At 36.1% G+C, this 16932-nt stretch overlaps 1 protein-coding gene across 8 annotated transcripts in view; it reads left to right on the forward strand.

The window, feature by feature from the left end:
* The window catches only part of KANSL1L (KAT8 regulatory NSL complex subunit 1 like), a 127884-nt gene that overhangs the window by 45600 nt on the left and 65352 nt on the right, over positions 1-16932 (forward strand). For all 8 annotated transcript variants that reach the window (XM_055398033.2, XM_055398029.2, XM_055398034.2 and 5 more), the window contains exons 3-5: positions 5304-5445; positions 13908-14105; positions 15737-15858. In XM_055398033.2, coding sequence (XP_055254008.2) covers positions 5304-5445; positions 13908-14105; positions 15737-15858 — 462 coding nt within the window. The remainder of the gene's footprint in view (positions 1-5303; positions 5446-13907; positions 14106-15736; positions 15859-16932) is intronic.

The raw sequence follows: 16932 nt of genomic DNA on the forward strand, positions 1-16932 counted from the left end.
CAGTAACTTAAATGGTGACTGCAAATAACCAAAGATGAGGATTGAAGGTTTATACTGCCTTTCTGAGGACTGACTGCCCAGTCTCAATGCCCACGTCCACTCATGGATGTATTTGCCCTGATCATCACTAGAAGTAGGACCTCTAATTTGCAGCGAAGACGAGGGCATGTGGTGGTTTGTGATCAGTTCAACCCACTCCAGAGAGATGTAGGGAGTCAAATTCTTGGTGGCCTGACAGGCCAAGCTTAATGCTAACTGAGGAGTCTAGACACTGGGTATGCTTCACATTCTTTTTAATTTCTTGTTGCTTCATCTTTGTTCTGATTTGTTACACTATAAGTTACATGCTAAAGCTGAAACTGCAATACTTTGGCCACCTCATGCGACGAGTTGACTCACTGGAAAAGACTCTGATGCTGGGAAAGGTTGGGGGCGGGAGGAGAAGTGGATGACAGAGAATGAGATGGCTGGATGGCATCACCGACTCAATGGACATGAGTTTGAGTGAACTCCGGGAGTTGGTGATGGACAGGGAGGCCTGGCGTGCTGTGATTCATGGGGTCGCGGAGAGTCGGACACGACTGAGCGACTGAACTGAACTGAACTGAAGTTACATGAGCTATTGTATGTGTGCTCAGTCGCTCAGTAGAGTCCGGGTCTTTGTGACCTCATGGACTGTTGCCCACCAGGCTCTTCTGTCCAGGGAATTTTCCAGGCAAGAATACTGGAGTGGCTTGCCATTTCCTACTCCAGGGGACCTTCCCAACTCAGGGATCAAACCTGCGTCTCTTGCATTGCCAAGTGGATTCTTTACCACTCTGCCACCCAGGAAGCTCATATGAGCCATTACATCATTGATAATATAAATTGTTTACAAAAAACATGTTTTGTCTTTGAGGTACAACAGGTGTTAATCTCCTTTGAATGAAATAGCCATATACATATCTGTAACATATTTACAATCATAATTATTTTTTAGACCTATTTTCAAGCAAGAATCCCTTGCTCAAAGAAAGAATCCCCTAGAAGAAGTGGGGTAGCCCTCATAGTCAACATAAAAGTCTGAAAAGCAGGACTTGGGTGCAGTCTCAAAAATGGCAGGATTATCTTGGTTCATTTCCAAGGCAAACCATTCAACATCACAGTAATCCAACACTATGCCCCAACCACTAGTGCCAAACAAGCTGAAGTTAAATGGTTCTGTGAAGACCTACAAGACCTCCTAGAACTAACTCCAAGAAAAGATGTCCTTTTCATTGGAGAGGATTGGAATGCAAAAGTAGGAAGTCAAGTAGGCAAGTTTGGCCTTGTAGTCCAAAATGAAGCAGGGCAAAGTTTAACAGAATTTTGCCAAGAGAACACACTGGTCATAGCAGACACCCTCTTCCAACAACACAAGAGATGACTTTACTCATGGACAATACCGAATCAGATTGATTATATTCTTTGCAGCTGAAGATGGAGAAACTCCATACAGTCAGCAAAAATAAGACCTGGAACTGACTGTGACTCAGATCATGAGCTCCTTAATGCAAAAAATACAGGCTTAAATTGAAAAAAAAGTAGGGAAAGCCACTTGGCCATTCTGGTATGGCCTAAATCAAATCCCTTATGATTATCTAATGGAGGTGATGAATAGATTCAAGCGAAAGGATCTGGTAGACAAAGTGCCTAAAGAATTGTGGATGGAGGTTTGCAACATTGTATAGGAAGCGGTGACCAAAACCATCCCAAAGAAAAAGAAATGCAAGAAGGCAAAGTGGTTGCCTGAGGAGGTTTTACAAATAGCTGAGAAAAGAAGAGAAATGAAAGGAAAAGATAAACCTAACTAAATGCAGAGTTCCAGAGAATAGTAGGGAAAGATAAGAAATCTTTCTTAGGTGAACAGTGCAAGACATAGCGGAAAATGATAGAATAAGACTACAGATCTCTTCAAGAAAATTGGAGAGATCAAGGTAGCATATCATGCAAGGATGGCCACGATAAAGGACAGAAATAGGAGAAGGAAATGGCAGCCCACTCCAGTGTTCTTGCCTGGAGAATCCCAGGGACGGGGGAGCCTGGTGGGCTTCCGTCTATGGGGTCGCACAGAGTCGGACATGACTGAAGCGACTTAGCAGCAGCAGCAGCAACAGAAGCAGAAGAGCTTCCCTGCTAGCTCAGGCAGTAAAAAATCTGCCTGCAATGCAGGAGATCTGGGTTCCATCCCTGGGTCAGGAAGATCCTCTAGAGAAGGGAATGGCAACCTACTTAAGTATTCTTGCCTGGAGAATCCCATGGACAGAGGAGCCTGGCAGGCTACAGTTCATGGGGTTGCAAGGGTCGGATACGACTTAGCAACTAAACCACCACCATCACGGGCTAACATTAACTCCATAAATTTTTATTTTTCTCTATTTTTCTATGAGTTAATAATCAGTTTGATTACCAAACAAAGTTGCATTTTATAGGAAAATTTTCTGACTGGAGTAAAATTTAATGAAAGAATGCTTAAGATCATCTTTGATTTCCCCATGCTTACTTCATCATACTTCTTCAAGACCTATCTACTTTAAATCAATCTTGAATCCATCCTCTAGTCTTCATTTCTTCTTTATCTCTCACCTCATTTCCAGTCCAGGCCGTTTTCATATTTTATTCTGTGTTTTAGTCAGAATAAGCTCTGGAGTAACAAATTAACCTTCTAATCTCAGTAATTTAGCACAGCAGAAGTTTACAGTGGCTTACATAAAGTCCAGTGTGGTATGAGCTACGATCCTCTTCCATCTTGTAGCTGTAATATCTGCACTATATAGCTTTAGGTGATCAGGTGGACTGGGAATAACTGTATCAGTTTTGTTCATAGTCTGTTGGTCAGAACTAGTGACATGGCTCCAACCTAAGTGCAGTGAAGGCTGGGATATGTAGGACAGCACATGAAATATTTAGAGATCACATTATCTATACCTCATTTAGATGATTATAAATGGTTTTATAAGTGGTGTCCTAATTGGTTTCCTTATTTATTCTCATATCCGAGTACGTTATCTACTTAGCAGCTTGAGTGCTCAGGAAAAAAATTGTATTACTATCTTGTGAATAACTTCCTTTTGGCATAAAATCCAGCACTTTACCCTCACCTGTGCGACTACTGCATGATACAGCCCTTGCCTTCTTCACTTCTTTCATGATTGGCAGTTAATATTTCACTATTCATGGATAATATTTATTTTAAAAAGACATTTTTAGTTTGCCTATAGTTATGAAAATGTGATTTAAAAATATCACATTTGCAGAATCACAGTAGTAACTATAAACGGATAATATCAAAAGAAGTCCTAATTTATATGTCAGTCTCTGCAGTCACATTGTATACATAATTAGAATCTGGGCGGGGGGGAAAGCATTTTGAGAACATTGGTATAATAAAAATCTGTTATAGTAAATAAATCCTAAGTAGTAGAGTTATAATAATTCTGTTTCTCTGACAAGAAATGATCTCTTAAATGTTTTCCCTGGCTGCTGCTGCTGCTACATCACTTCAGTCATGTCCGACTCTGTGCGACCACATAGATGGCAGCCCACCAGGCTCCCCCGCCCCTGGGATTCTCCAGGCAAGAACACTGAAGTGGGTTGCCATTTCCTTCTCCAAGGCATGAAAGGAAAAGTGAAAGTGAAGTCGCTCAGTTGCATCAGACTCTTAGCAACCCCATGGACTACAGCCCACCAGGCTCCTCCATCCATGGGATTTTCCAGGCAAGAGTACTGGAGTGGGTTGCCAGTGCCTTCTCCGTTTCTCTGGCTAAGGTTTATATGAAAGATATTTCATTATGGTTATATGTATAAAAATTAATAAAGTTTAATTTTTAGAGAAGTTTTAGGTTTATAGCAAAATTGGGTTGAAAATACAGAGTCTGCATATATCCCCTGTTCCTACACAGATACGGCTTCCCTTACTGTCAACATGCTGCATAAAGGTAGGGTTTGTATAACAACATGAACTTACATTGACACATCTTTATCACTCCAAGTCCATAGTTTACAACAGGGTTCACTTTCAGTGTTGTGCCTTCAATGGGTTTTGACAATAAATGCAATTTTTAGACATGTTTTTCATGAAGTTTGTGATTTGCCATTAAGTATTTATTGCCCTTCAGTTGTAGTTTCAATTTCTTTTGTTATACTGTCTTCGGTTTCTTCCTTGACAAGATGAAGCTCCTAATTAATTATCCAAAATACACACAAACTCTGTCTCTCCTCCCCGCCCTGAACTGTGATTGTTTTCTAGTTGGAATGGTTGAAATATTTTCATAAAGTAATTAGTTTGTAATCTCACTAACTGTGGATTAGAGCAGTACTTTTGCCAAAAGATAAAGGAGTTAAGATTCAAATCTCATTTTCAAATATTCATGAAAGAAAGACTTGATATAAATATTTTGTCATTTCTGAACTGTGAATCCTAGAAATGAAGTTTTTAACAAACATCTTAATTAACATATCAAAATTTATATATTTGAAATGTAGCAGTGTTCCTGTTTTTGATAATTTTTAGCATTTAAAAATATTGATTCCTATTTTAGCAAATGAAAATTACATATAGTAAAACTGAGTACTGTGTGGTTTGTTAACATGGATTTAGATCTGCTGCTGCTGCTACTGCTAAGTCACTTCAGTCGTGTCCGACTCTGTGTGACCCCATAGACGGAAGCCCACCAGGCTCCCCCATCCCTGGGATTCTCCAGGCAAGAACACTGGAGAGGGTTGCCATTTCCTTCTCCAGTGTGTGAAAGTGAAAAGTGAAAGTGAAGTCGCTCAGTCATGTCCGACCCTTAGCGACCCCACGGACTGCAGCCCACCAGGCTCCTCCATCCATGGGATTTTCTAGGCAAGAGTACTGGAGTGGCTTGCCATTGCCTTCTCCGGATTTAGATCTAGTACAGTTAAAATGTCTTGTCCTATACTTGATACCTGTTTACATATAAAAGGCTCATGTAACAGTTTTTGCATGGTGTTAGTACTGACGTTTTTGTTTCTTTTCCTTTGCTGATCTACTTCTGTTTCAGCCCTTGACCATTAATAAAATATTAAATAACAAGGAGATTATCCTACCAGGTACACAATATTGAATGAAAACAGGTGTTTGTGGGATAGAAATATAAGGAAATAAAATATTTGAAAAATTGGTGTACCATTCTTTAACATAATTAGATGCTTTGTAAAGGAATTTGGGATTGTATGACTAGAGTCAAGGAAGTTAATAAGCAGTCTGTGTGAAAACTTAACTGTCTTTGTGCTTTAACTAGCTGTGTTTGTCTTGTTCACAGTAACTGTAGTACTGAATGGAAGTGGCTTGTAGACAGAGCACGAGTTGGCAGCCGATGGACATGGCTTCAAGCCCAGATTTCAGAGCTAGAATACAAAATTCAACAACTAACAGATGTTCACAGGCAGATTCGTGCCTCCAAGGTATTGTGTGTTCTTCTGTTTAAAAAAAAAAAGTACTGGTTTTAGTTTCTTCTCATCTTTCCACATAAAATAATTGTTACTAGGCTTTATAAAAATGTAGTTAATGTTTTAAGATTTGATATATTCTATAAGTTGAAACTTTTAAAAATTTATCATAATCATTTTATCATATCAAGCAGTTAAAGAATTTCTTTACTGGATTCCAGTTAATGCAAATGATACACATTTTTTATAAGCCTGACTTTGTTGGCATTTATTTTAACTTGTGTGAAATTCTGAGTGTATCTTATTGAAATCTCTTTAGAGTTTTTTGTTTCAAGAAAAATTATAAACACATAAAAAAGTTCTAGAAAGCAATATAATAAATACCTGTGTACTCACCCCCAAATTTATCAAATATAAAATTTTTACTAGTTTGGGTGTACTTTTTAGACTAATAAAGCATTACTTTAGAGTTGGGGTACTTGTATAGTCCTTCCTGATCCAATTCCCTTTCCCCATACTACTGAGTCCAGCATATTCTTTAAAATTTGCATTTTATATTGGTGTATAGTTGATTAACAGTGTTGTGTAGTTTCAGCTGTACAACAAAGTGTATCAGTTATACATATATATATATCTACTTTTTCCAGATCCTTTTTCCTTATAGCTTATTACAAAATATTCCATATAGTTCCCTGTGCTATACAGTATGTCCTTGTTGATTAACAATTTTATGTATAGCAGTGTGTATTTGTTAACCCCAAACTGAATTGTCCCTCCCCCTTTCCCCTTTGGTAGCCATAAGTTTATCTACATCTGTGGGTCTATTTCTGTTTTGTATATGAGTTTATTTGTATTATTTTAATGAATAATAATAACGCAACTTGCAGCAACAAGGATAGATATAGAGATTATCATACTAAGTGAAATAAGCCAGACAGAGAAAGACAAATACTTTATTATATCACTTGCATGTGGAATCTGAAAACAAAAAATTTCTACCTTAAGTTTTGTGAGAAACCATATTCTACGTAGTGAAACTGGACATAATGGAGATAATATTGTAAGGTTAATGGTGGCTGGTCTGAAACAAAAAAGGCTGAGAAGGGAAGGAAATAGAGTCCTCAAACCATGTAGTTAGCCTAACCCCACCTAGGGTCTGCACTTCAATAACAATTATTGAGTTTTAAATTCTGTTGTGAGTTTATATTCTGGTAGGAGAGATAGAGCATGTAAAATATAGTTGATTTTGATATAATGCAACATGTGGAATGATATGTAGTTTTAATAAGATATAGGTATGGCATAGAGAGAGTGCTTAACTCTGTCTTTAGGCTCCTTGGAAGGAAAGTTATGACCAACCTAGATAGCATATTAAAAAGCAGAGACATTACTTTGCCAACCAGGGTCCATGTAGTCAAGGCTATGGTTTTTCCCGTGGTCATGTATGGATGTGAGAGTTGGACTGTGAAGAAAGCTGATCGCCGAAGAATTGATGCTTTCGAACTGTGGTGCTGGAGAAGACTTTTGAGAGTCCCTTGGACTGCATGGAGATCCATCCAGTCCATTCTAAAGGAGATCAACCCTGGATGTTCATTGGAAGGACTGATGCTAAAGCTGAAACTCCAATACTTTGGCCACCTCATACGACGAGTTGACTCACTGGAAAAGACTCTGATGCTGGGAGGGATTGGGGGTGGGAGGAGACGGGAACAACAGGGAATGAGATGGCTGGATGGCATCACTGACTTGATAGACATGAGTTTGAGTGAACTCCGGGAGTTGGTAATGGACAGGGAGGCCTGGCGTGCTGTGATTCACGGGGTCGCAGAGTCGGACTCAACTGAGTGACTGACCTGAACTGAACTGAGGGGTTTGCAGATCAGAGAAAACATCAGTAAAGAGGTGATGCTTTAGTATGACTTTGGAGGATAAATAGTAGTTTGCTTAATGAACATGGAACTGGAAAAGGAATTCCTTAAACAATTGAAGGCATTAAAAACCTGAAAATAAAACTGCCATATGACCCAGCAATCCCACTGCTGGGCATAAACACTCAGGAAACCAGAATTGAGAGAGACATGTGTACCCCAGTATTTGTTGCAGCACTGTTTACAGTAGCAAGGACATGGAAACAACCTAAATTAGTCCATCGGCAGATGAATGGATAAGAAGGTTGTGGTACATATACAAAATGGAATATTAGTCAGCTATTTAAAGAACACATTTGAGTCAGTTCTAATGAGGTGGATGAAACTGAAGCCTATTATACAGAGTGAAGTAAGTCAGAAAGAAAAACACCAATACAATATATTAATGCATATATGTGGAATTTAGAAAGATGGTAACAATGACCCTATATGCGAGACAGCAAAAGAGACACAGATATAAAGAACAGACTTTTGGACTCCGTGAGAGAAGGTGAGGGTGGGATGATTTGAGAAAATAACATTGAACCAAATGTGAAATAGATGTCCAGTCCAAGTTCAATGCACGAAGCAGGGCACTCAAAGCCAGTGCACTGGGACAACCAAGAAGGATGGGATGGGGAGGGAGGTAGGAGGGGGGTTCAGGACGGGGAGACACATGTACGCCCATGGCTGATTCATGTCAATGTATGGCAAAAACCACCACAGTATTGTAAAGTAATTAACTTCCAATCAAAATAAATTAATATAAAAAAAGAATTGACATATAACAGCATGATCTGTTTTAGGAATGACAAATTAGTATTGTATTCAAAAAAGCAGAAAGTATGAGTTGTTCAGGGATGGGAGAGGAAGCTAGGCAAGTCACGAATATTGTTTAACACTTTGTAAAATTTGGTGGTGATGTTTGTAGGAAGGTGGATAGAAGCATAGACCTAAAACCTTAGGCTTGCCCATTCTGTCTGTTGAATTTGATGCAGCTGTGTTCAGGAATAATTTCTTGGTGCAAGTCCTGTTCAGTTTGTTTCTCATTTTTAAACATCTTCAGCTGGGCCTTAATTGTGGCTGTCTCCCAGTCCTCTCAACATCACCAGAAAAGTTGTCTTCTTTGATCATTTTCTTTGAAAGATGTCACAAGTGTTTTTTATAGCCAGTAGAGTTCTAAGAACAAATCAATTTTAAAGCAGTTTGAAAATTTCCAAGAAAATTATTCCTAGTTGAATTGATAACTAAGTTTTATATCTGAGCCTAGACAGTCTGGTTCATTTTGCTTTGACTTGAGAAAGGGTATTTTAATATTCTGTGTTCTAAGAAATGTTTTATACTTGTTTAAACTTTTTTTGAATTTTGGTTATATATTTATATAATATCTATTTGTAGTGAATTATTTTAAGGTAATAAATCTTTCCAGTAATAATATGGCTTTTATATGGCTTTAAATTTTTTCTTGGTTCAAGCTAGGTGTGTATCTGGCCCTTTCTTCCCATAAGAGTCAGATTATGTTTATTTTGTGGAAAATACCATTATAATTATGCCATCAAAATACATATTTCTTTACTTTGGTAGTTTCGCCTTACCTTTCTTAGAAGTTAATCAAAATATTTAATTGCTTATGCGGGTTAGTTGATTTATTAACTATTATATTGAATAGGCAAAACAACTTGTTGCTCTTACAGCTTCTTGAATTATTATAGTTCAAAAATTGAGAAGAGTGGTTTAATGCATTGTCAGTGAGGCAGAACTTTTTATTTATTGTATGTTGAAAGGGGAAAAAACCCTTCTCAGTTAGAGATAAGGAGAAGGGAAAGAAATTGAGATGCTCTTTTATAAATAGCATTTTTATTTTTAAAATTATTTTAATTGGAGGATAATTACTTTACAATATTGTGATGGCTTTTGCCATATACATCAACATGAATTGGCCACGGGCATAGATATGTCCCCCCATCCTGAACCCCCCTCCCACCTCCCTACCCACCCTGTCCCTCTGGGTTATCCCAGAACACCGGCTTTGGGTGCCCTGCTTCTTGCATGGAACTTGTGCTCATTATCTACTTTACATATGGTAATATACTTGTTTTAATACTATTCTCTCAAATCATCCCACTCTCACCTCCTCCCACTGAGTCCAAAAGTCTGTTCTTTACATCTGTGTCTCCTTGCTACCCTACATGTGGGATTGTCATTACCGTCTTTCTAAATTCCATATATATGTGTTTAATATACAGTGTTTATCTTTCTGTTTCTGACTTACTTTACTCTTTATGATAGGCTCCAGTTTCATCCACCTCATTAGAACTGACTCAAATGTGTTCCTTTTCACAGCTGAGTAATATTCCATTGTGTGCATGTACTGCTGCTGCTAAGTCGCTTCAGTCATGTCCAACTCTGTGCAGCCCCATAGATGGCAGCCCACTAGGCTTCTCTGTCCCTTGGATTCTCTAGGCAAGAATACTGGAGTGGGTTGCCATTTCCTTCTCCAATGCATGAAAGTGAAAAGTGAAAGTCGCTCAGTCGTGCCCGACTCTTTGTGACCCCATGGACTGCACCCTCCCAGGCTCCTCCATCCATGGAATTTTCCAGGCAAGAGTACTGGAGTGGGTTGCCATTGTCTTCTCCGGTGTATGTACTACAACTCCCTTATTTATTCATCTGCAAGTGGATGTCTAGGTTGCTTCCATGTCTTACCTTATAAATAACTTTTTAAAGTAAGTGTTACTGTGTATCTCTGGTCAGGAAACACACAGTGTTTTCATAGGGTAAAATAAGGGACAGATGACCTAGAGTGTATCATTGCCCATTCTTTGACACAGTCCAGATGGTGTAAATTTTGCTTCAATTTTTAGAAGAGTATTAGCAACATCCCTTCCTTGTCCTTGCAACAATTTTGTCAACACATGACAGCTTCCATATTTCTGGTATTCTCTGCTCCAGCTTTTACTTAGACAGTAGCTTCTTTTCACTTTAATTTTTTTTTTAATAATTTTTCTTAGTTGGAGAAACTGGCTAAGTGATATTAAATAACTTCTCTTTTAGATTTTTTCTGTTATCCTATAATAGGGTCTTCCACATCTTAAATTGTGTATTTTATTTTAAAATTTTTCATTTATGTTTTTGCTTAAAATTAGTTTTATTTTATTTTAAAATTTTTCATTTAAGTTTTTGCTTAAAATTAGTTTTGATGACTTTACATAAAATGTCACTGGTGAAACCATGCATCTCAGATGGAACTTGAACCCACAGGCCAGGATGTAACCCCAGCCAGAACCCAGACTGGGAATTGAACCCATGGTCTTTTAATTGAGATCACACCTGATCTCAGGACTTAATGACACTCAGGTTCTTGATGTCTCATCACAGAAAGAATTTAGTGAGAGACAAAGTGATAGGTAAGAAGTGGATTTATTTAGAGAAAAACACGCTCTACAGACAGAGTATGGGCCGTCTCAGAATGTGAGAGCCCTGAAATATGATGTGGTTAGTTTTTATGGGCTGGGTAATTTCATAGGCTAGCACATGGGAGGATTCGTCCAACTATTTAGGGAAAAGGGATGGAGATTTCTAGAAATTGCGCTATGCCCACTTTTTGACCTTTTATGGTTCACCTCAGAACTGTCATGGCACTGGTGGGTGTGTCATTTAGCATGCTAATGTATTACCATGAGCATATAAGAGGCCCAAGCTCCACTGGAAGTCAAATATTCCACCATCTTTGGCCTGGTTGGTTCTAACCAATTTTTGTCTTGTCCTATGGGTGTGTCGTTCTTTTAAAGGTTGTGCCCTGTCCCCATCCCTCCTGTTACACTGAGGCAATTATTTATATTTTCACATTATGTCATCTCTAATGAGGAATCTGGGAGTGGAAGTGGGGATCTCTCTAGTGTTATTATCAGGAATGGTTGTCATCTCTGAGCAGCTGATTTGCTTTCATCTTATGCTAGAGTTTTCACTTGTCTCAGTTAACCCAATTTATCCTTTTAAAAAATTTTTGTGTTTTATATTTACCTTATTTTATCTATCATTAGCCTATTTTCCTGATTTTTTTAAAAAAGAATTCAGATTAATTGAGTTATGATTAGCAAACATTGTAAAATAACCATCATGGTGACCCAACACATATATTCTTTTCTTGATTTTTAAGAACAGAAACTTATTTCTGCAATATCTCCAGAGGATTTAATCTTCTTTACTTTCTTCTCTGTTCTTGGTTATGGCAGAGAAAAATTGTGGGCCATTCTTATGTTATGAGAGTTTTGTCCAGGGCAACAGTTTTAGAGAACAAAATGGATTATGAAGTTGGCTATGAGTGATTCCCTTGCTGAATTTTTTAAATGTTTTTCTTAATTGAATTAATGATAGCAGGCCTTCTACTTATAAAAAGGTAGTCATTTAAAGGTTTGGAAATTGGACTTTTGAAATTCAGAATCAGTTTTTACCTAGAAACAATATTGTAAGTAGGGATAATAAAATCATGGTAATTCAAAGCAGCCTGGCGCATAATATAAACTGTAATAAAAACAAATGAAATTATAAATAATATAGTGAAAACTTATATTTCCTTTGTATACAGGTACTTGTGAAAAACCTGCCAGAGACGTGTACAAATTTTGGGTAGATATTTCAGATACTTTGAAGAACTTTTGAGGTTGATGATACTATGTCTGTCAAATCTAATTTAATTTTTAAAATATCAAGTAAAACAAAAGCTACTTTTAAATACATTTCTTGAGATTTCTAGAGAGCCATATTTGTGCATTCTATAAAAATAGTCATTGAAGTAGGATCAACAGTTGGACTCCCTTATCTTTGTAAAAGTTACTAGTGCTCTTAAAGTATAGTTTAAGAAGTGTTACTTTTACTAAGCAGCATTTGTAATATATTACTATAAAATACTAAAATGGATCCTGAATATAGTATCTGAACATGTTAATTCTAAAGTGATATATTCTTTCAACTATAGTGTAAACTAAGATTACTGATATATAACATGCAATCTATAGGTGGTTTCCACCCTGTGTATAGCACTTATACATGATATAAGCTAGCCCATGGCAATTTAATTTATCCTTTCTTGAAATACTGTACACTTGTATTATTGCTTTAGTCTGTTTTTCAAGAATATTTTAGCCACATTAGGCATTTAATACCTTTGCAACTAGCCTATAGGAACTTATTGACATTTTGCCAGAAAAATAGTAACATACACATATGCACACAATATACACACACACACTTAAATGTTTCATAATAATATGTATTATTTGCAGGGGCAAGTGTAATAAAAGGGATAGAAAGGGAAGAAATATTATGGTGAGAACTATGAAACCATTCAAATGACACTTGTGCACTCCTTTTCCCTTCTCTCATTTCTTTGTTACTTCTAAGGGACCTAAGGATAAGGACAGCTGGAGTGAAGAAGATAGGGAGTGGAGGAGAAAGTTCAGCAAGCCAGTTGAGTAGTATGTGTGTGTGTGAATGGTAGGCAGGGAGTACAGAGGCAGCTAGATCCCTACTCATTTCTCCAGTTACTTACACTTCAGAAAATATCCCTTAAAGTTGAAAATTTGTGTCAATTAATCCGTCTACTCTGTAAGCAAAGAGAACTTGATTAGTTTAGAGAATACTTTTTCTCAATAGTACAGTCCTATCCATGGTTGCTGGCTGGCCGCAACTGTGTTGGGGTTCTTTAGAATGCTCTGAAAGGAGTTAATATAAAGTTAGATTATTGTTTGGATGTTTGTAAGTTTGATGTTTTAATTTATGAAATTTGTTGTTGTTCAGTCACTCAGTCTTGTTCGACTCTTTGTGACCCCATGGACTGCAGCACTCCAGGTTTCCCTGTCCTTCACTATCTCCTGGAGTTTGCTCAAACTCATGTCCATTGAATTGGTAATGCCACCCACCATCTCATCCTCTATTGCGTCCTTCTCCTCCTGCCCTCAGTCTTTCCCATCATCAAGGTCTTTTCCAGTGGGTTGGCTCTTCGGATCAGTATTCTAACTTCAGCATCATTCTTTCCAGCTTTTTCTTTATTCTGAATATATCATGCTTTCAATGCTAATAACGGAAACCAATAAGAAAGGCAATTGCTTGTATATAATTTATGACAGTACTTTACACGGCTAATCCATCAAACATATACATGTTATTTTAGTTCAGATCAGTGACTTTTTTACAGAGTTAAACTAGTACTTCCGTTCAAGTTTGAAGCATGAAAACAGGGCACTCAAAGCTGGTGCACTTGGACAGCCCTGAGAGATAGGATGGGGAGGGAGGTGAGGGTGGGGTTCAGGATGGGGAACACATGTACACCCATGGCTGATTCATGTCAATGTATGGCAAAAACACTACAATATTGTTAATTAGCCTCCAATTAAAATAAATTAATTTTAAAAAATGTTAACACTTCAAAAAAAAAACTAGTTCTTTCAACTGTCTATTTTCTGATTTCCAGGGAATAATAAAAAGCATGGTTCATGTGCATTGTAACATTAAAGTTCTTCCAGCAATCAATTTGTTTTCATTGCAACTCTTTAATTGCTGTTTGTCTAGGGGATAGTGATCCTAGAAGACTGTCGACTTCCAAAAGACATATTGAAAAAGCAAGTACAATTTGCAGACCAACCAGCTTCCTTAAACACTTCTGGGAATCCCCAGATTCCTCAAGAGAGTCAGGATCCTTTACCAGAACAAGATTTTGAAATGTCACCGAGTAGCCCTACACTACTTCTTCGCAATATAGAAAAACAGGTAATGTGAAGTATGATTGGACTTTGAATGGATTTTGTAAACTGTTCTACTTAAATGTGTTTCTTAAGAATATAAATTTCTTAAGACATTGGTTATTGAAGTTGGTCATTTGACATTAAGTACAATTAAAATATTTAGTATATCTAGTCTAATAGTGATATAATTAAAGTTAATTAAATATAATATGTTAAGCATTGGCACATAGCTATAAGGTGATAAATCATTATACTAGGGTTGGAAAATCTTGTTTTCTAACAAAATTGCTCATCATTAAACATTTTTCACAGAGAAAGAACTGGGGTACCACTTAATAGATCTGAGTGGGGTGTTTGACTGACTTATTGATAGAAGGTTTTAGTGAAAGACAACATTGGAATATGGATTATTTCATTAAAAAATGATCGTGGAAATAGTCTTAATAAATATCTGATAAATTATTTTGATTCCAAAACCACTTCTGGTATTTAAATCCTCTTATGAATAACTCATAAATATTCAAAAAATTTTGTCTTGGGAGATGGATATATACCAAGATAATTAGCAATCGTTTTCTCTGTGAAATATTATTACAGGTTATTTTCTTTTCATTTTTGAAATCTCTTCATACTTTCCCTTTTTTCTGTAATGAACTATAGTAGATTCCATGTGTAATGAAAAAGGTGTCATTCTTTTGTAGAAATGTACTGTTTCCATTGATATGGCTTATGCATATTATAATTGTTACATGTGATTGTTTTGAGAATAATTAATATTTATTATATATTACAAATAGGTTACATGTAAATTTGGGATAAGAGTGAATGAAAATTTGGGGTATCTGAAAAAAATGCTATATTCAGGTTAGGAAAAAATTTGAGAAGGAAGCCTAAGCTTGAATTCTAGCTCCATTTGTTTTCCTTTTAAATTTGTTTTTAATTTGAGGATAATTGCTGTATAATATTGTGTTGATTTCTGTCATACAACATGAAGCAGCCATAAGTGTATGTGTGTGTCTGTGTCTGTGTGTGTGTATCTCCCCTTTCTCTTGAACCTCTTTCCCACCTGTCCCATCCCGTCCCTGTAGGTTGTTACAGAGCACTGGATTGTGCTAGCTCCACATCATACCAATTTTATAATCCTTGATTCAGCTGCTTAATCTGTCTTTTCTTCAGCTTCCTCATCTGTAATTGATATTAATAATAGTAGTATCAGTAGTTTTAATATTATCTACTTTGCAGGGTAGTTGTAAAGATTAGCAATATTCTATATTTAGTGCTTAATATAGTGCCTGGCATATAGTTGGCACTTAATAAATTATAGCTATGAGTTTGTTATTATTAATTTGGCTACCCCAAAAGAAATATTTTATAGATGGTATCAGCTGAATTTCAGTGTTTTAGAGGATAGAATGAGTAGACAAAGGAACTGAGCAAAAATGGATATAGAAAAAGAGGAGTACTTAAAAAATGTGAATTTATTTATAATAAATGGAAAAATCAGTAATGGTATAAATTGTCTTTATAGAGTAAAATATTTACTAAAACAAACATTTACTTGTTTCATGAGAGGTTAAACTTTAATAGGCACTAAAGGTCTGAGATTTAACCATATTTCTTGTTAGCAACAGTAAAAGGTTTACTGTTTTCTTGCAGAGTGCACAGTTGACTGAAATCATCAACAGTTTGATTGCCCCTCTCAACTTGTCCCCTACATCATCACCTCTCTCTTCTAAATCGTGTAGCCATAAATGTCTGGCTAATGGCATTTCCAGGAGGTAGGTGTCAGTGGGTTAGTTTTACTTCTCAGTTTGGCTTTGCTTATTTTATTTTTATTTTTTTTTTGATCTTTTAAGTATTGTAACTTCTTTTTTCTTCTTAAGCATTATTAGAGTACAATCAATAAACCATGCATACATTTTTAGATAACATCAAACTTTTATAACTAAGGGAACTGTAAACCTGAGAATGAGGAAGAAAGCTTTCCGGGAAGTTTTGTAATGTTTCTTAAAAACAGTGATATCATTTGCTTCAGAAGTACTGCCATATTTAATTTGCCTTCAATTTTGTACATTTTATAGTCTTCAGCTCCATACTGCCGTCACAATGCATTTTAGTAAAAGAACCTATATATAGTTTGGACATGTAAGACTGATTGTTAGATACCATCCATAAAATTGAGCTTAAGTTTTACTCATTTTGTAAATGAGTCATTCTGTAGCTCAGCTTTTGTAAGATAAATTTTTTACTAAATGTAGTTAATATAGTAATTCCAACAATCCTTAGCAATTTATTATGTCATGTTAGCAAAAAATACAGATACTATGAATTCTCTTTTGGGAAAAGCGTTTGTTTCCTTTATTTTACTTACTTTTTGCTTTTGATCTTTCGTTTTAAAGATAAATTAGAATTAAAAAGCTACTAGAATATTATTTTGTGCATCTAATTTTTTTCAAATAAAATTGTAATGTGGGCTTCTTTGTCTTAAGTACCATAAAAAATTAAGTGTAATTTAGTACTGGAAATATTTGTATTAATTATTATATATGATTTATTATTAAATTAAAAATAACAAGAAAGGAAAATTTATACCACAGTGAAAATTATGCTAAGTAGCTATCAGATTTTTAATGAGACTAGTGGATGTAAACTAAGTCTTAAAAATGCTGTTATTTTTATTTCTAATTTGTTGTTTTGAAAGTAATTTTTAATACTTTTACAGTTTTGTTTGTGCAAGGTCATTTTTACATTATTCTATTATGGAAACAGTTACTCTGTTGGTTTTATTTTTATTTTTGTTGACTTGATATTCAATCCTTGTATCACTGATGATTGTCTTGAAAATAAGGATT

The sequence above is a fragment of the Moschus berezovskii genome, chromosome 2 (assembly GCF_049115385.1).
Source record: "Moschus berezovskii isolate FMDL1 chromosome 2, NW_MosBer_1.0, whole genome shotgun sequence".
Classification (NCBI taxonomy): Eukaryota; Metazoa; Chordata; class Mammalia; order Artiodactyla; family Moschidae; genus Moschus; species Moschus berezovskii.